This window comes from Amphibalanus amphitrite, unplaced genomic scaffold (assembly GCF_019059575.1).
Source record: "Amphibalanus amphitrite isolate SeventyFive unplaced genomic scaffold, NRLGWU_Aamphi_draft 001036F_arrow, whole genome shotgun sequence".
Lineage (NCBI taxonomy): Eukaryota > Metazoa > Arthropoda > Thecostraca > Balanomorpha > Balanidae > Amphibalanus > Amphibalanus amphitrite.
The window spans coordinates 13247-32881 of record NW_024882530.1 but is presented as its reverse complement, the minus strand read 5'-3'; the positions used below and the strand labels follow the sequence as shown (position 1 = coordinate 32881).

Below are 19635 nucleotides of genomic sequence, written 5' to 3'. Positions count from 1 at the left end.
TCACTTTTGCCTTCATCCCACTGCAAACTAAACGTCAAATTCTTTCTCATCACACCACACAATCCAATAGACATCGTTTTATTTGGAAAGCAGCCACAGTTTGCGTCATTTCGGTGCGCCGCGCCCGTCGTTTGAGCATTTCTCTGGGACCGTTGTGGGCCCACCCCGCAGGAGCGGCGGTCCTCGTCCCACGGCCGCAGTGGCGGCACATCGCTCACTCTCCGCGCGCCGCCTCTATCACCCGCTCTCACACGAGACGTGGCACCGGCACGTGCCACGTGGACACCCGGCAGGATTAACAATAACACGTGGCGCCGACCGGCGACAACCGCGCCCGCTACAGTATGGAGCGCGACGACCATCACAGATGTGCGCGCGGGCACACGAGACTAATACTAGCAGGCTAGCCTAAAAACGTACGAAAGCACATACACTGAACTGTCTGCGTCCGCTGACGACGGATGGGCCTGGCGGACGACCGCCCACATTGACATCTCACATCAGATACATCACATCACATGATAGTAACATCGCGCGGCAGACACCCAACGCACGACACAACGCGGCGGAGAAGGGGTGAAGGAACCCATTCAGGTCAGCAGAGCTCACCAGGGTATGTGGGGTAAGTTTACATGAGACAGATATAGGGCTCGAAGTGACCACATTGCACGTTCGCCAATTGCACCACATTTCATGCATACAGTAGGGTTTGAATATGCCGCCTTTTGAAGGGAATTAAAAGCTCCTAAAATAAGGTTAACCGTTGGTGAAGTTTGCACAAACAATGGTAACCTTACGAGAAAAACAGACAGCCGTGATTGGATGCTCGAAAACCATGTTGTTCGGCAATGGGCGCATTTAACTTCCGAACAAAAAATATCACGTCCAAATAGTGTGTCCACGAATACGATTGACGCCCACATACAAAACCCAGTTTCTGAACACGAGTTCGTCAAAATGGTGCAACGAATTCCAAAACAGAACGATAAAAATCACCGGTTCTAGCCTGCACGACGAACCTCACATAAAATTCACCGCAACTTCGCCAGCTCAAAAAACGATAACGAAAATGATGCAAAAAATATTCGGCGCGGCACAATGTAGCTCTCGCGATGCCAGCGCTGAGCGTTTACACCCTACTCCTGCACACACGCATACAAACGCACGAGACACACCTGGCGCACGTGTGAAACTCATGGCGCTACACTGTCAGGCGGTGTATTCCGGATCCTGCCGGATACACATTCGCAGACAGACACACAAACAGTGCCGACAGACTGCCGGACCGTCTCGGCTGCTGCCTGTTGGGGGCGACCCGTCCCACCCCGCGCTCTGCCTTCGTACTCCCCTGCTCTGCCCTGTCCCCACGCGCTGACTAGACTGGCGACATCCCCCCTCCCTCTTTCCTCATATTTCCCAGACTCCTCAACTCTGTCCAGAACACAACACAACGAAACAACACACTCTGGGAGTCAACACACAACCTGGCTCCATCTCTTGACTCCGACTGAAGCAACGATCTCACCGAGAATCAACGACTCTCACTGAGTGAGAATCACGACTCTCACCCACCCACATCACGGCCTGTTATGGCGTCACGGTTTACATCACGACACAATCACGAACCACGTTACGGAGCATGTTACGGAGACAGTTACGGACACAAACACGACATAATTCACAACAGACGAGTTCACGGAGTTATACGATATCTCACGCTCCCGACATGTCTCACTTGGGTTAAGAAGCCTCAGTCAGCATGCAACATCCAGTCATGTTACACAGATGCATTCCAGACAGTTACAATTTAGACAGTGTAATAATGAATTGCAGGCCGGCGAAAAACCCGTCTGAGGTCCAGATAGATGTTCGGATAACTTGTTACGGGGAGAGGGGGCGAGCTACCCGGCGTATATCTAGTATCTACGGTTCCTTAAATGCAATAGGTTTCAAACTAGCGTCGATAACGCCAGACTTTGTATCTGATACTTGTGTATCTGCATCCGTGTAGTTTCTTTAGCGTTACGAGTGGGCGAAAGTATTCTCAACTGGCGTTCTTTGACAACTACAACCTAAAACCACCCACCCCAGAAATGCAGCAAATGCAATGTGTAGTTGGCAGGAGAAACATCCCACGTAGACCCGACACGGTTCGAAATATGGGATGATACCGCGACCACTAGCTGCTGACGCAGGTCTGAAGGATAAATCTGATTCACTTAGTGCGATACCCGAGGAAGGGTTGATTCTTCCGGTATAATATATAATTTGATTTCACTCAATTTGATTCTGAAGACCCGAATTCGTTGGTGAATGCTCATATGAGCAAGTTGAAGAGTATTTCAGGTGTTCTAAGAAGGAGCTAAGCGCATAGCTACATACGGTCTATGAATAGGTAAGCAAAGATTGTGGCAAACTGGAAATGTGGTAACAAACAAGCTGAGCTAATTAGCTGTAATCTCCACTCTCCAAGACAGACACACAACAAACTAAAACAACACAAATTCCATCACAAGCATCACAGACACGTCAGTTGGACTCGCACAGGCAGACGAAACACATAGGCGGATAACACTGCAGCAGCATGAGACTGGCACACATTCTCGACACATCAGAGCACGCTACCTTTTACACCACAAAAGACAGTTGAAACGGCCAGATCAGTCAGATCGTGTCTCCAACAGCTATGAATCCATCAGAATGGGACATACACGGTTCACCAGTCGCACACACAAACACACCTATCAGTCAGGTAACAGGGAGGACACCCACACACTCATTAACACACAAACATACAAAAAGACCCGGGTGGCGGTCGTTACAAGAGAGGACTGCCGCGGATCTGTCGTTCATTACACATCACTCAGCTGACTGACTTAGTGGAACTTATCACTGAACACATGACAGACGCAACCTCCCTCCCCCCCAGGCTGGCTAGAGTCGAAACCCCTCCACATCCCACTCCACATATATCCCTCCTTCCCTTAGGAATAAGACCTGTATATCTGTATATTTAGCGGGTCCAGCCCTTTCCGTATAAAACAGAAACACATCGAAAAGCAAAGCCACAATTTAAAAACGACTTTCACTCTCGCTTTTTACCGGATAGAAACCCTTTTGTTACAGGACAGGACAGATCTTATCAAAAACATTATTTCCTAGCCTTAAGTCTCCCCTGGCTTTCACCCGCCCCTCCCCAACATTGTGCCCCCCCCCCCCCCTCCCCTACCTCTGACCACCCCTTCTCTTCTACCCCTCCCCTGGACGCCTCGCCCCTGCCCCAATCCTCGCCACTCCCAGCAGCCCAATCCGACAACCGCCGCAGCCGCCAGCGCCTCACACAACACCAACAAATCTCGCGCAGCGCCTGCAACCGTAATAAATAGGCGAGTCTTAACGTTAAATTCAGTAACAACGAATCACTCACGTACGTATATGCGCACGTACGTATATGCGCACGCACGTACGCGCGCTAATCGCGCACCACGCGCGTACATTACACGCACTGCGCGTGCGTTCGCGTGCGAGCTGGCACGTCCATCCGATTACGTATCACGATCTGTCAGCTGTGGATTCTCAGCCTCAGGCTGGAATCCTCGGCATATTGCCGTCCTCACCCTGTATTCATCACTGCGAGCTCCGTCGCTCTATCATCCGCTGCTGCCTGCCGCAGTGGTCACTGCTGGGGCCTGCGCCGTGGCCTTCGCTGCTGCCGAGGCTGCTGGGGCTGGTGCAGCAGGGGCAGGGAGGGAGCGAGGCTTGGGTCGTCCCTCGGACAGCCAGCCTCTGAAGATGGAGTCCATCTGAGCGCGCGCTGCTGCGCTGCCCACGTTGACCGTGGGGATGATCTCACGCGGCTGGACGAACTGTACGAATCGCTTCAGCTCGGAGTAGCTCGAGTGCTCGCTGTACGGCACACCTGAAATGACGGCCAAGAGGGGTTAGAGAAATAGTGACCAGCATACGTGATACGAGTATGCCTCGACGAGACGCAGGCTTTCCATTGTAGCCTTTCAAGCCCACGAGGAGGTCTTCTCTGGGCTAGCTGGTAAGATTTTAGACTACATACGGCCTGTGAGGCGGTCCAAGCTTACGCTCGACCAGCCCCTGCTTGGCGCGTCCGCGGGCACGCCCACATGACGTGCAAAAGAAGAAGAACAAGAAGGTTAGAGACGGGTCACGGAAGGGATCGAGCCACTTTCGCGCAAGTCTGAAATTCGTTCTCAGCTTGACCTCCATGGTTGTTACATCAGTCTCATTTTAGTTTCAGTTATGTCCTCCATTCGTTCATACACACGGTCTTCCTTAAACACGATGATAATTCCAGACTTTCAACACCATTCCCAAACTTTCCATCGTCCACACATTATGTCCCGTTTCTCACCATATATGGCGATATTTCCGGAGACTTTCGGCTTGAAGTCTCCGTGCGGCTCGTGGTCCTTGCCGTGCTCCCAGCCGGTCGGTTTGATGGCCACGATATGGGTGTACTGCGACTGGAAAATCTTCAGGTAGTTCTGAAGAGTCTGCCGGCGAAAAACAAAGTCAGGTCAGTAAAAGAAGTCGAAGATAACAGAAGAAAACTGATGACGCATAGAGCATGAGTACCACCAGTTTACGCAGTGGTGATGTAATGCAAATAGCGCGTCAAACATAACATGTCCAATAGGTAATTATGCTGGTTTCGCATCAACGAGCACAGCAACACCCATCCTATCAGCTGAGGTGTAACTATGTCTTGAATCGTGCAATTTGCAGACGATACTCAACTTCTTGTGAGCGGTAAAAAGCGTGACTTGGCACAGGTCATCCAACGCATGGAGCAGGCGCTAGAGTGTCTCTTCCAGTGGTTCTGCGCAAACACTATGAAGCTAAACACCGCTAAGACGCAGGTCCTTGTACTAGGAACCCCCGCTATGCTGCGAGGACTGCCGCCTGTCACACTGACTGCCATGGGTGCTGTTATTCCGGACTCTAGAGTTGTCAAAAATCTCGGAGTGGTCATGGACAATCATCTCAGCTTCAGGTCGCACATCGATTATGTGACAGCTAAGTGTACTGGTGTCCTAATCGGTCTGATGCACGCCAGGCACGTTATACCGAAGGCCTCTCTGCCTGTGGTAGTAGAAGCGCTCGTGAACTCCGTTATCAGATATTGCTTCTCGCTATACGGTACGTGCACCGCTACTCAGATTCATCGTGTGCAGAAACTGCTGAACTTCGGTGCTCGAGTTATTAGCGGCCGTCGTAAATACGACCACATCAGTGACGTTCTGTGCGACTTGGAGTGGTTGAATGCCCCTAACCTTGCTAAGTACCATCGCATCAGTTTGGTGCACAGGGTCACTACGACTGGAAAGCCGGAAGCGATCGCACAAACCATCGGTGACACCCTGCGTCACTCGTACGAGACGCGCAGAGCTGCCGACCACGCGCTGCCGAGAATCCGCACGGAAGCCGGTCGCCGGCGGCTCTGTTATAGCGCAGTGCGTGAGTACGACTCTCTGCCGTTTGACGTCACCGTGCGAAACTTTCGGCGCCAGCTCAAAAAGCATCTATTGAAAGAACAGTGTGAGGCGCATGGTTAGCTCAGGTCGAGTGGTTGAGTGCTGCTTTTTATGCCCGGTCTTTTACTTGTGTTGTAAATGTTTGACGTGTGCCAATGAAAAACCATGCACCATGGATTTGTCATGAATATATTATCTGTATCTGTTGACAGCCAGGTTATATATTTTCTACACGAGCTACTCCGTCCATATTGTAAATCACCAACCCACTCAACAAATGACCACCCAAGAGCCAATCCAGTCATAACCCTATCGATAAAAAACGCATTAACATCTGTCAAAGCATATTTTAATTATACCCATTTCATTTCACTAGAACCCCCACCCATGTCACCCTCCCCCACCATGCCTCCCCACTTCCCCATCCCCCCAGTCCACCCACCTTCATGGTCAGGTGTCCCAGCGGCAGGACATGGATCCTGGCCCTCTGCTGTTCGGTGGTCAGTCGTCTCTTGATGGCCCGCTCCTCCAGACACTGCAGGGTGCGCCGTTTGTCCGCGGACGCCCAGAACAGGCAGTCGAGAGCCTCGGCAATCGCCAGGAACACGCGCTCCTTGCCTGCGGGAAGAAGGGGGGGGGGGGTAGGTAGGAGGGAGAAAGGGGCGTCTTTTCGACCTGCTGTTTGTGGAAGGAAAACATATTGTCTCTAGCGCATCAAAGTGTAAGTCCAGCTGCTGTCCTCGCTAGCTGATGATAATGATCACACCCGTCCGTCGTTTCCATCCTCAGGACATTCAAATCCTTCTCCTCCGTGCCGCAACCCCCACTCTAGGGTGTCTGCCCAGACCATTGTCTCCCCCTAATTGCTATCATCCTTCCGACTCTGAAATGGTCTTGTCAGACCGAAAGGGCCTAATCCAACAAAACAAAACAAAGCAAAATCAAACCAAACCAAACCAAATAAAACAAACGAAAATAATGATGACGACGATGAGCTAGGGTGCTCGAAAGCCAACACTGCGGAGATAATAACTCTCAGCGCTAAATGTGATTCACTTTTTCCAGCCCAATTCGCCCTCCCTCACAAATACTCTTATGTAGACCCTTATTCCCCACGCCCACGCTCTCCCTCCCCTTCCCACAGCTATGAGTCTTACCGATGGTGTAGCTGCCACAGACGACTAGCGTCTTGGCGTGTTTCTGTATGGCCTCGGTGACAATCCGCACACACTGGTGTAAAATGTCCGACTGGCTAGGGAAGTCGTACACCGGGTCACAGTACCTGAAATTACAACACGGGTCAGGTCAGGGGAGAGAAAGGAATTAACATGGGACATAGGTCAGAACAAGAGTTCAACATAGGACATGGATCAAACAAAGGGGTTTAACACGGACGATTCATGCGTGATTAAAACGGAAAAGCTGACTTCTTAGGTGTTAGGTGTTGAAAAGCTGACTTGCTGAGGAAGGGTCTAATCGAATCAGATCAGGAGTAAGAAAATGCTAGGGAATCGAGGCCGATTATAATGCTACGGACCGAAATAAATCGCCACGTTAGGCCACTGTCACTGGGTCAGCATGGGTATCAGACACCATACGCCTTGTAGACAATTACTAGCGCCGTCAAGGTTGTCGTCCAAGATAAGGCGATGCATTTGGGCTATTTGTCACATTGCGCACGCGGATATCCCGGTTGTTGACTCACGTGGTATCCAGGTAGACCCTGTCTATGGACGTGTTCCACAGCTCCGGGTAGCTCTCCATGGCCGGGTCCGCGCGGAAATCGCCCACGTGGAGAATGGCGCGACCGTCCTTGAATTTGAACAGGAACATGACGGCACCCGGGCAGCTGGGGGCGGGGGGGGGGGGAGAAATGGTCAGTTGATGACGGAGAAAGAACAGGAAAAATTACGCGAGCAGCCCCTAAAAGGCTGCTAGATTTTGTCCAAAAACATACACCTTGTTATATTTGTTCACATACCAGACAGTACCTCTGCTTCTCTCACTTCAAGTACCCACGAACAAAGCTAGCTACATCGTACATAGCTCTTAAATCTGCCGTGCTGGGTCAGAGGTTGGGTGACCCAACTAAGTAGCTTTTGCCTTTGCACGGCAGATAGCTCCTCCATTCCCTTTGATCACGTCAGCCACAACTCTGCCGATTCCAGTTCCAGGTACCTCGAGTCGGTCAGCTTATGGCATTTCTATCCTCTTCTATCTCGGATCTCCCTCCCTAAATGATAAATCATTCCGTCCCATTCCTCCAGTCTTAACGGTTGGTGTCCAGTAGCGTGACCTCGACCTCACTACTTTCCTTCCACTACAGATATGATTAAATTCATCCTTAGTCCAGCCGCCTCAGCACATTACTCGTCTAGTATCTCCGGGCATCCTGTTACAGCCTTCCAGCCCCTCTCCATCAGACTCACTGGTTGGCGTCCAGCAGTGTGACCTCGACCCCGAACACTAGACGGGGTTCGTTCATGGGTAGCATCTTGATCCGGTCGATGGGTACCTTCAGGCGCGTCAGCACCAGGTTACCTGTAACGGTGGCAATCACAGACGATAGGTCAATATCAGAACGTCTGGGGTGTAAATACAAACACAGAGGATGATTGACGAGGGACGGGCTCGCATGTGCAAAAACAGAGGGTGGAGTAAATAACGCATATATCAAGCTGGGACCTAATATTAGTACCAAAAAGCTAAATCAGATAACCGTGACAGAATGCTTACTCAACAGACCATTCCTTTCACTGCACTATTCCAATCAACAGAGCTTGACATGTTATCTCATATTCGACATTCGATTGGAATAACGACAAAAAAAAAAAACGCTGACACAAATTACTTCATAAAGATGTAACTATCTACAATATCTTATTCTGACGGACGATAAACGTCTGGACGGGCACAAGAGGAGCACACGTCCCCACCTGTGACCTTTCCGCAGTAGACTGTTTTGGGGAACGCCTTGGACAGTCCACGGTAGTGATCGTAGTGGAAGTGACTGAGGAAATACGCCTCCACCCCCGGCACCGTGCCGTAGTTGAACGCGTCCACCGCAAACGGAGCGCCTAGGGGTAGAGAGGGCAGGGGGTCAGAGGTGTGTAGCTGGGATGGGGCGGGGTCTGGGAGAGACGCCGCTAGATAAAATAAGACGCAATGAGATTTATTTGTTAATCAACAGTCCCTAGTATTTTTTAATAGAGCCATATCTGTAACATGGCATAACATAGTGAAGAGCATGAAGGATAGCTGAGATGCAGAAAAAAAATAAAGCTGATAAATATCTCAGAAGGGAATGAGTCAAAATAAGGGAACAGCATTTCACACAAAAAATATAGTACAAGAACGAAACTGATACAATTTTACATGCCACATGCAAAAAAAAATAATAATAATAATAAAACAGCGAAAATAAAAAGTCCCATCTTTACTCGAACCATCCGTCACCACCATCATCCAGTCTCTCCTTTTCCACCACCGACTCACCGGGTATCAGTTTGTAGAAGGGACACTTGCGCTCGCCGGTGGACGGCCGCTCCCCGTTGACCTGGGCACGCTGCTGCTGCGCGGGAGTGACTGCCGACGGCCGCATCTTGGACATGATGTGGGCCCACTGACGTTTGGTCTCCTCTTCCTTGGCACTCAGAGCACTCGGCGCCGCTGAAGGGAATGAGGTCGGAGGGTTAGGTTGGAGCATGTTCGCTCGGAAAAGCTACGTACAGGCAGTTGATCGGTGGTTTCTTGAAAACATTACATACGACTCAGCCACTCATTTTTCTAATGAATACCATTGATCCACAGCTATTCGGCGATAACTACTTGCCCATTCAGTTACAAGGCAAGGCATTTCAGACACATTTCTTTAACGCCATAGCGGCGGATGTTTAAACATTTTCAACCAGTAAATAGCCTGCTAATCCTTTATATCCCGTGTTCTACAATCGCTATCACTTACAACCCGAATCCTGTGACTAACGGGAAGGTATGTGCCTTACAAGCCAAACACCCTCTCCCGTCCAACTTGGCCAACTCCGGATCCCTGCATAACTCACGTTTGGCTGCCGAAGTCTGCTGCTCCTGTCCCGAGTCCGTCTGCGCCGTATCAGCAGCGGTTGCTGATCCCTCTCCAGTCCTCCCTGCACCACTGGTCGCAGCGGTGGGTGCCGAGGTTGAGGTCTCAGCCGCTCCAGAGGCTGACACAGGGGTAGCAGAGGACGCGGTAGTCTTCTCATTACCCTCAGTCGTAGCCGCAGCGGTAGAAGCCTGCGCGGAAGCAGAGTCCTCTTTCTCGGCAGTTGTTGGAGCCGGCACCGGAGGATGGCAGGCAGAGATAGCAGCCTGTCGACAGGCCGCAGCTGTCGCCTGGTCTAGCGTCAACCTCCTCTTCTTCGGCGGCTGTGAGATACCTCCAGCTGAGCTGATGGAGACTGTAACCTTGCTTCCAGCTGAGCCACTGTCTGAAGGCTTCGCCGCCTCGCTCGCTGCCCCACGATTCCCCTCGCTGATGCCCGAATCCTGGGCGGTACCGCTTAACTTCGAGTCATCATCCAGAAAACGCTCGACAGCGTCCGACACACACTCACTGATGGTGTCTTGGGGGTCCTCCTGAAGATCGTCAAACGGCGCCGGCCGCCTGCGCACGCTCAAATCCAGCGCTCCGCCGGTCTCCGCTGCCGCCGCCGCCGGTTCCATGATTTCCGCGATGCTAAAACCGGCGCGCCTCGGCGGCACGGAAAGCGACGCTGAGGAGCCCGGCCGCTGGGGCAGCGTGAAGCTACAGCTTCTCGGTCTACTCCCATAGCGCCCTCCTCTTCCACCTCTCGGCGGAGACATGGTATTCGCTCGGGAGCGAATCGGAAAATGCTCGCTGCTCGGACTGCTACGACCGAGCGCGGATGGTACAGGAGCCGGCGCGGCGCTCGGCGGCAGAGGGGACGGAGCCTGGGGACTGGTGCTGGCTGGGGAGGGGTGAGGACTCCCCAGACTGACACTCAGCGGGCTGTGGAGGCTGCCGTGCGGGCTGTGGGTCACCCTCAGAGGGGCGGCAGCCGAGCCGGCGCCTCCCGGCAGCTGACGCGCCAGACTCAGGAGCTGTAGGTTTGAGGCCGAGACGGCTGACGAGGGAGCCGAGACGGCGGTGGAGCGTATCGGGTACCCGCCCGGCTGAAAACGGGAGACGAGAGAGTCGGACGGCGGCACCCAAAAGTCAGACACAATGAGGTGTCCATTCAATTATTTTACGCAACGTCATTAGATAAGTCGACATAGCAGCGTAAAACCTCAGCTCAACTCAGTACAGACGGCATGGCTGGCTGGACAGTCATGCAATTACGAATGATGCAACAGGACGTTTAGTCAATAAATAAATGAACGACTAAACATTTGTTTCATAAACTTCAGCAAACAGTTTAAATTAAGAGAACAGCCACTTAAATAAACTACTCTTGATTCCTCTTAATATATAACCCTGATATTCATGCATCCAAAACAACCATTCTAACCAAACATTACCCTCCCTCCGAAATTCATCCCATTCCCTCCCATCCCTCCCTCTCTCCCACGCCCTCTCTCTCTCCCTCTCCCCGCTCTACCCACCGGTTGTCGCAGCTGGAGCACATCCCTATGCACGTGCGGCGAGAGTACCGCCGGCAGCGGCGGCGGCGCCTGGTGGTGCGGCGAGTGAGCCCGAGAGGTGAGCAGCGCGTGCGCCTGGTACTGATACTGGTAGGCGCGCAGTCGGGCCAGAGCCAGGTGCGCGTACCGGCTGTAGTGAGCCGGCACGCCGCTCTGACAGTGAACCGAGTCGGGACACTCTGTAGGGGGGTGGGGGAGGGGAGGTCAAAGGTTAAAAGTCAGGTCAGGTCGAAGGTTAAATTTGAGACACTGCCGGGAGTCAGATCAGGTCAGATCAGGTCGAGGGTCAGTCAGCTTAGCTCAAGTCAGTGTCAGAATGCCGCCGATGGAGGTGTTCAAGTCCGACCACAAAGTCAGGAGTAGGATCCTTTGCCGGGGGGGGGGGGGGGGGTTAGGTAACGGCGGGTGACCTTCCCAATGTTGTGTGTTCGATGTATAGTGTATACCGCACACCTGTGGATTATGTTGAATCGGTAGCGGCAAAAATAATGCAATTAGAAAACCAGTCGCATAGCTGTCATCAACAACAAAGATACATATAAACATCAAGCATACTTAGCAGGAAGAAGATGAGGTTCAAAGAATGTCAGTAAATAAACAACAGAAAAAAAAATAACTAGAAACAATCAACGAACAACCAACAACAAGTGCGCAACAAAAACGAAAGTGACGTAAAGCGGAAGGAAGTTACATAATCGCAGCGAAGTTCAGCATCCATCGCTGAAAAACATGATTCAAAAAACAACTTTCACTAAAAGTACGATCGAGTCTGAAACTTTTCCCTGCCTCGCGACCGGCAGCTGTATACAAAACAATGGTTGCTGAGCCAGGGATGAGCGGTGCAACAGTTCACTTCTTACATAATAGGAGGAAGAGCAGTGGTTACTAGGTTGCGAGAAGCGGCGCAACAGCTTTTGCATAATGAGAGAAAGACGCATAGTTTCATAATCGTGATACACGTTTAAACATGATAGATAGCAATGATAATATATTATATAACTTGACATCGAATCCTAAGGGGAAAACTGTCTGAAAGTCATGCTATCACCGGGGTGAGAATGTGTCAGAACTCAGGCCATACGCACGTCGTGCAGGTTTCAGCTAGGGATGGCAGGGTCTATGTGAAGCTGCAGAGGTCAACAGTGCACAGTGTTATTCTCGCGGCCAACCAATGGCTGAATTATGACAACCTAGGGTGCATCTGTGATTCGACATAGATGAGGACCTGAGTTTAAGATCATTTTGGCATCTAAAACATGTAGCACTTTTAATCCTGAATGAAACGGGGTTTCAGCCGGTCAAATAGGCTTTACTAACCACTCATTTTTCGGCATTTGTTCTTTTCGGGAGTTACATTCAAATAAAGCCTGAACACTAAGCAAGATTCGGCGTATGCCCATTAAACGTACTTTGCAGGTGAGCTTCCATTCATCGTTTTGTTTTGTTTTGGTAGGTTAGGCCCTTTCGGTCTGACAAGACCATTTCAGAGCCGGAAGGATGATAGGAAGTAGAGGGAGTCATTGGTCTGGGCGGGCACCCTGGTGAGTCACCGGGGCTGAGCCCGTCCAGAGGACAGGCCACCCAGCCCCAAGGTACTCACTGCAGTAGCGCTCCCTCGGGAGCAGCGGTGCCGCTCCAAGGGAGCAGCCCGCATGAGATAAAGTTGCCTGTCCAGCCCGGAGGGGGTTGCGGCGTGGAGGAGAAGGATTTCTGTATCCTGAGGATAGAAGCACGGAACGGTGTGTGTTCCATTCTTCGACCAGCCCTTGAACCCTACGCTCGCAACACACATTTCCCCATTCCCTGGTTGAAACATTCACCCCCCTATAACCGTACCTGGCAGCTGCTGGGACCGCCCCATCTGGGCGCACTCATCCAGATGGTGCATCGGCGTGGCGCTGACCAGAATGGCGAACGGCATCTGGCACGACGGGCAGTAGGGCAGCTTCACTGGAGCCGAGTCGGGCGGCGCGTAGCACAGCGCCGGCGACATCTGACGAGAGGAGAGAGAACTGTTAGTTTGGGAAGGTGGTGGTGTAGATGTCGCAGCGGTAAGGCGGTGGCTGGTTTCGATGTGGTAGGAGCTTGGGGGAGAGGGGGTGGGGTGGTCGGCCTGTTTCGTCATCCAGGTTGAAAACATCGCACGTCGAGGGTGTGGCCACCATTCGGGCGGTCTATTGCCACGTCCACGTCCACTTGTTGCTGGTTTTATCATCATATGAAATGATAAACACACTTGATGGCTGTGATAAGCCATCGCGGAATGTGTAAGATACAGGTCATCAGTGTTAGACTAATAAACTATTACAGTTGATATTCTTGAGATGCAGGGATTCCCAAAGAGCACGTCTAGCTCACCTCACCAGACCTGCCAAATCGCCACACACGTACTCTGTTCCCTCCCCCGGCAAAAAAGAGACATTCTGGGGTGGGAATCATTGAAGGGAGGGGCACTAAGGAAGGCGTCTGCACTGCTGATACATGGCTGATATAAGGAATTATTCAACGAAATGTGTCACAAGTGACGCGTGCGTGTCTCCGGGGAGGGGAATCTGGAATGTTTGAGGAATGTGGAATGTACATAGAATGGCCGCGTGTGGAATTTCGTTATTTCAGCGTACGCACGGCTTGGTCTCACTCATGACGTTTTTAGCCGATGTACTAGTAGCGCTGTACCTTGTAAAAAGTTAAATAATTAATGTAAAGTGTGTGATTGTGGAATGCATTATGCTATGTGGTTTTCGGTGGCGTATATTCTTTTTATACCTACGAGCACTTTAATACGAGTACACTGGCTATGCTCAACTCAGCCCAAAAATGGTGGTGTGAATCCACGTTTGCCTTATGGCACCTCATTCAGCGAGTGTTTTCGGTGACTCAGCGGTACCAATTTCTCGGTAGTGGTACGCCTCGGTTTGCACAGTGCAGCGCACTTCAATGGGGCCAGCTTTATCGCCCCACGGCCGCCCGCTGCCGTCGCCACCCGACGTTATTTGATAAGAGTGTCATGCGAGCGGATATGACTTGGGAATCCCCGGTTTAAGGTGAGGGGCTGGTGCTAGGGCGGGGTGGGGCTGGGTTGGCACGGTCCAGCCTTTCAATATAACCTGGGTCATTGGTAGAAGTTATGCTGTTCGCTCGGCTGCTTGAGAAAAGGGCTAGCGTAGGCAGGAAGCCTATAATATGGTGTGTCTGATGTTGCCGAGTGGGGAGATTGATTGCGATGCCGATCAAGGCGTGGTTAGCGCTATAGACGAATTTCAGCGGTAACAGTTTTTCAGTACTTTTAGGTATTGCTACGCGTTTCTACACGTAACAATTCACGTAACCCTTAACTCACCCATTAAAGTGAATTTACGTAACCCAACCATGAGGCCACAGATAAACTCACTGTTTCTGTATCAGAATCACCTAAACCACCAACCCAAATTCACTGGTTCCTACCCAAAATTCACTTATCCTAAACATCATTCACTAATCACAAACGTTTGACGCTCGTTCCCCAGCCTACCAACCATGCACAACATGAATCCCTCCCCCCCCCCATCCCCAATCGCCTCACCTGTGCCGGATGGGCGGCGCTGCCGGACGGAGCGGCGGGGGCGGGGGCGGGGGCGGCGGCGGCAGCGGCCGACAGGGCCGCCTCGTGGGCGGCGCGGAACACGGCCGTCTTCTTGAGCGGCAGCCTGGCACGGTCTGCGGCATCGCCTCCGGCAGGGTCACCGCGATGGTGGAGCTGTTTGTAGCGGAACTTCTTCGGCGGGAGGAACACGTCACGGTCGTCGTCCATTCCGGCCTGCAGGAGAGAAGAGAGAGGGGGGTGGTTAGAGAAAGAGGTTAGATAAGTTTATTTGTTTGTTTATCGGGGTTTTTGGGCGAAGAGTTTAAAAAAGAAAATGTTTAGAAAAGGAAGTATTTAGAAAAGAAAAAGGGTAGAATGACGAGTCGAAGATACATATAAGCAAGAGGTAGGGATGAAAGTTTGGAGAGGAAGGAAGCCAACTTCAGTCGCGGACTGGAGATGCCTGCCACAAGGGCAGTTGTGACAAGAGGAGCAGTTATGGAAGGGAGAGACAGGCGGGTAGTCACAGCCAAGGGCCACTGACTCTCGGATAGAGAGGGAGAGAGGGTAAGGGTACGAAGCGGAACAGGAGAGACCGTGAGAGGTGGGTGACCGCTGTCCATATCAGTCGAATGCCGGTCTACTAAACAGAGGGTGGAGCAGTTAGAATTTAGAAAGGGGTTTCACCATATCGGGACACCAGTTGTGCAGAAGGCGAGAGCGTAACAAGACAACTGCGCAGCAGAGCTAGTATCGAGGTGCGGATTTGTTCATTGCTACGAGCAATCGATCTTTCTCGGAACGGGGGAAGGGCGAAACAACCAAGACTTAGTCTGAAGCAGCCTTAGTCTGAAAATGATGAACGGAATAGCTAGATGTGTCATTCTCTGAAGTTAATAATTGAGTGTCATTTTAAAGTCAATACTAGGAACAATGTCATATGGCTTACCCCAAGATATCAATTATCTAGTCAGCTAGTAACAAACAAGGCTGGAGCCCTGTCTGCCACGCCACCGTTCTATATTCAGAACTCAGTGCAAAGTGCGACAGCGATAGAGAGCCACCAGCTATGCCACCACACCTTCACACGTGCGCGGTTTTATCAAAAGGAAAACACGACAACCGTAATCCTATTCAAACCACGTCATTTAATGTCATCGACAATCTTAGATCTCAGACTTTGCCCCCGTAAAGACCCACTGGGAGTTTGTTCAAACAATCCACTCAATTTCGCCCACCACACCCTGACAAAAGCGTTACGAAAAGTCATTTCCGATCGTCGAGTCTCAAGGGTCTGCCCTTCCAGCTAGTGGGCGTCCACAAAACGGGATCAGAATCGACCTATTCACGCGTTTTTCCGAACTTTTATCTTCTCAGTTATCCAGCATAGAGCTAGTTCGAGGCTGAATCAAACAAACCTCGCATGAATTTTTAGTCTATTGAAGCGCTATCAGGTTGCATCTGATCTGACACACTAACGGCACATCACGCCTGACCTGACACACTGTTACCAAGTAGCAGTCAAAGGACCTGACACACCGCCACGATCAGTCAAATTTGACCTGTCACACTGCCACAAGCTGTCAAAGTTGACCTGCCATACTGTCACCAGCTATCAAACTTGACCAGACCCAAAGTCACCAACAGTCACCAACCGTCAAACCTGACCTGACACTCCGTCACCAGCTGTCAATTCTGAGCCACTATCACTAACCACCAATCCACACACTACAGCCACCGCGAGAGGTGCTACTTGGGAACAGCTTCACAACCAACACCTGTGGCGATCGAGGCTTAGAGGAAACCTCTTTTTTTCAGAGGCCAGCAACTAGCAGATGTTCTGCCATATGTGCCGCACAATATCGCCGCATATTAGCGGAACTACAACATGAAATGGGCCGAAATCACAAAAATTGGCGGAGTGATGCGTCCCTTAATATCGGATACTGGCGCCAATTAATTAAAGAACGCGGTTGTAATAGTTACAACACACGCAACTTGAGTGAGGGGTATTTAACGGCATACTGCCAAATAATTCACTTTTGATGCAGATTATGGTTTCAATTATAGATCCGTTCCATTTGAATGAAACAGTGACGCCTGAATAAATTCTCGAACATAGCATGCGCACTGCGCAATGCACACTGAACAACAGCGTCATACGATGATGAAAACTGAAACGCATTGATTCAACACGACATCCTCCTCTCCATTGACAATCGACACAAATACATCACAGACAGCCCGCCCACAGTCACCAATGGCCGTCTAAATTCCACCCAAATCTCCGCCCGCCCGCCCGCCCGGTAACCCCCCCCCCCCCCTCCCCCATCTCGAGCGCCGCCGCCCGCCGCCGCCAGACGCCTCACATTCCTCAGTGGAGCCGGCGCCGCCCCCGCTCCCAAAACATCCGGGTCACGTTCGCTGACGTCATCAGTCGTGACGTCAGCGCGACGGAAGCGCCGCCCCTCCCCGTGACGTCACCGGCCGGCGCCGCGAATAGATCGGCGAGACGGATAGAGAGGCCGAAATCGGGACCGGGGCGGCGTGGAGCTGCGGGATTGGGGAACGGGGCGGGGTGCGGAGAGCCATGATTTATATGCGGAATTCGAAGCAGTGATTCAAGCAGTGTGAGTGATGCATGAGCAGTTTGGAACTATGCACACAACGAAGCCAGCGCTGGGGCTAGGGCTAGGTAGACATCTGCAAACTTGCCGAAAGAATTGAGAAACTACATTAATCATCAGTTGGCACATGAACTGCACATGAGCCAGCCGCCAGCCAACTCTCGAAGAATCAGACCAACTGCGCCATTTACCCCGCCTAGCAACGCCGCAGCCTGTTTTTCTCAACCCATCGTCGCGTCGACTTTTTGCAAACACTCCACCAAAAACGTCCTAGAAACCCCCGACAAAACACGACCAGCTGAAAGCTACAAAGGTGCCCGCCGAGCGTGGGTATTTGTCGGTCGATATGCTTCTGAATCTAACTGCGCTGCTGTCGCGCTACGCAACAGCGTAACTGCGCGCCTGGCAACTGTGGCGCATCGGTTCACGACAGGCGCAGTTCGGCTGCGCAGGAGCGCAGGGCAACGTCAGTGTTGACGCATACGGCACGGCGGTGGGCAAAGCGTGGAGAAAATCCAGCGACAGCGAGAATCAGCTCTCTTGTTGCGCCATCAAAGTTCAAACCCAAGCATGGATAACATAGTATCAGACGCATAAGGCGACCAAGAAAGATGTGGAATGATTTCAGCTGAAGCGCGAATAAGCTCTCTTGTTGGTGTGTCAACAAAATCCATCCATCGCTCGACTACTGTAGTTTCAGTATTCAATAGCATCATTATTCATTGGAGCACTAAATAAGTGGAGCATCAGTATTTACTAGCATTAGTTACAGTGCAAGAACATGAGAGACCTTAGCATCACTAGATAACTAGAGTTGCACTTGAGCACAACCGCGCAACAAAGTGTGAGCACACCCAGCCGTTTGTAACATCGCTCCGCCGTACCGGACAGAACGGGATACCACCGGTCGTGTGATGACGATCGTTATCACGAGTTTCCTCGTCAGATACTGAACAGGAGCCGTGAGTTTTCCTGCTACTGTTCACGGGCTAGACTGGTTTGCTCGAGTCCCATGACTCACTGTGTTGGCTAGCAGATGATTCGAGGCTTTCGGCGCGGCGCTTTGCGAGACTCACTTGAGTGCGTTCGAGTTAGAAAGGCATGCCGCATGCGATTTGCTAGACGCATGTTAAAAAAAAAATAAGATACGATTTCAATAGATCTCGTAACCATGCAGAAATATTCAAATCCATGAGCATCACCCGAAGTTATTCTTAGTTATATGGACATTGGCACGAACTTAGAGCAAAGTAGCCTGACGAACTACAAAGTTCTGTGCTGTGCCAAAGCCAACTCATCCTCACAATTAAAATACCATCACTACTTCCCTACAAAAGCTCCCCTAATCGCCCTGACAACAGCCCAACGTCATCACCATTTCCTGGTAGGTATATTCCTGACGTCAAGTGCGACCCTCACATCAGCTCGTCGTCACATCATCAATAGGCGGATTTACCAATGATTGGGAATCCCCGATGGGGAGCTTGACATTGCTCTTTCGTCGTCCCAGTCACAGCCAATCGAGCAGACTAAGTAACGACTAACGGTGGACGAAGTCACCAGAGTTGACGACAGAGTTCATGAAATCCAAGGACCGCAAGGCGTGCTCTAGCTCTTTTTCTGCAAGATCGTTGCGTGACATCATTCAAACATCCGAATTTTTGAACGTGCGTTTTCCGCGACCCAGGAAATCCTGAAAGTTTAATTACCTATAATCTCCTCAATCGCGAAGTTGAGCAAATCCATCACCAAAACTCAATCCGTCAAAACTGACAGGCACCCACGCAAGTCCCAATCGGAAAATCACATGGACCACCAAAGCGGCAACCGCCTGGCGACAAATCCATCTCGAGACAATCCAGACCCGAACACAGATCTCAGCGCAGCGCTCTGGTGGCATTCAGCCTGACATGATCCCGCGTGTCGCTACCCGGCAAATATTGACATCGGGAGGCCCCGCACGCGTTGCTATAGCAACCAGAAGCGACTCGGCGGGGAGGGGGGGGGGGGACATTCGAGGAAATACCGACTGGAAGCAAGGCCGTATCACGTATGAGCTGAGAGGGCAGTAGTGGCATGACAACAGCTCGTGTTGTGTAGGAGACGAAGCCGGTCACGGGGGCGGGGATATAGGATGGTACTTGGGATGGTAACGGGATGTCGATAGGGGGAGGGAAGAATGGAAGGAGAGAAGGTGGGATCGGGCAGGAGAGGAGGCATGGAGGAAGGGAGGGAGGGGGAGTCGGGAGAGATAGATGGATAGAAAGATAGATCGATGGGTAGATAAACGAAGTGA

General features: G+C 51.4%; 1 protein-coding gene across 1 annotated transcript in view; it reads right to left on the bottom strand.

Moving 5' to 3' along the window:
- Window positions 1-62: 62 nt before the first annotated feature.
- Window positions 63-19635, bottom strand: part of LOC122369452 (DNA cross-link repair 1A protein-like) — a 28689-nt gene continuing 9116 nt past the window's right edge. The window contains exons 2-13 of the mRNA XM_043344216.1: window positions 14713-14946; window positions 12987-13143; window positions 11112-11329; window positions 9569-10679; window positions 9003-9176; window positions 8444-8584; window positions 7937-8048; window positions 7213-7356; window positions 6665-6789; window positions 5950-6125; window positions 4385-4526; window positions 63-3919 (exon numbers count right to left, since the gene is read on the bottom strand). Of these exons, the coding sequence (XP_043200151.1) occupies window positions 3651-3919; window positions 4385-4526; window positions 5950-6125; window positions 6665-6789; window positions 7213-7356; window positions 7937-8048; window positions 8444-8584; window positions 9003-9176; window positions 9569-10679; window positions 11112-11329; window positions 12987-13143; window positions 14713-14940 (2997 nt within the window). The 5' untranslated portion in view covers window positions 14941-14946 and the 3' untranslated portion in view covers window positions 63-3650. The remainder of the gene's footprint in view (window positions 3920-4384; window positions 4527-5949; window positions 6126-6664; window positions 6790-7212; window positions 7357-7936; window positions 8049-8443; window positions 8585-9002; window positions 9177-9568; window positions 10680-11111; window positions 11330-12986; window positions 13144-14712; window positions 14947-19635) is intronic.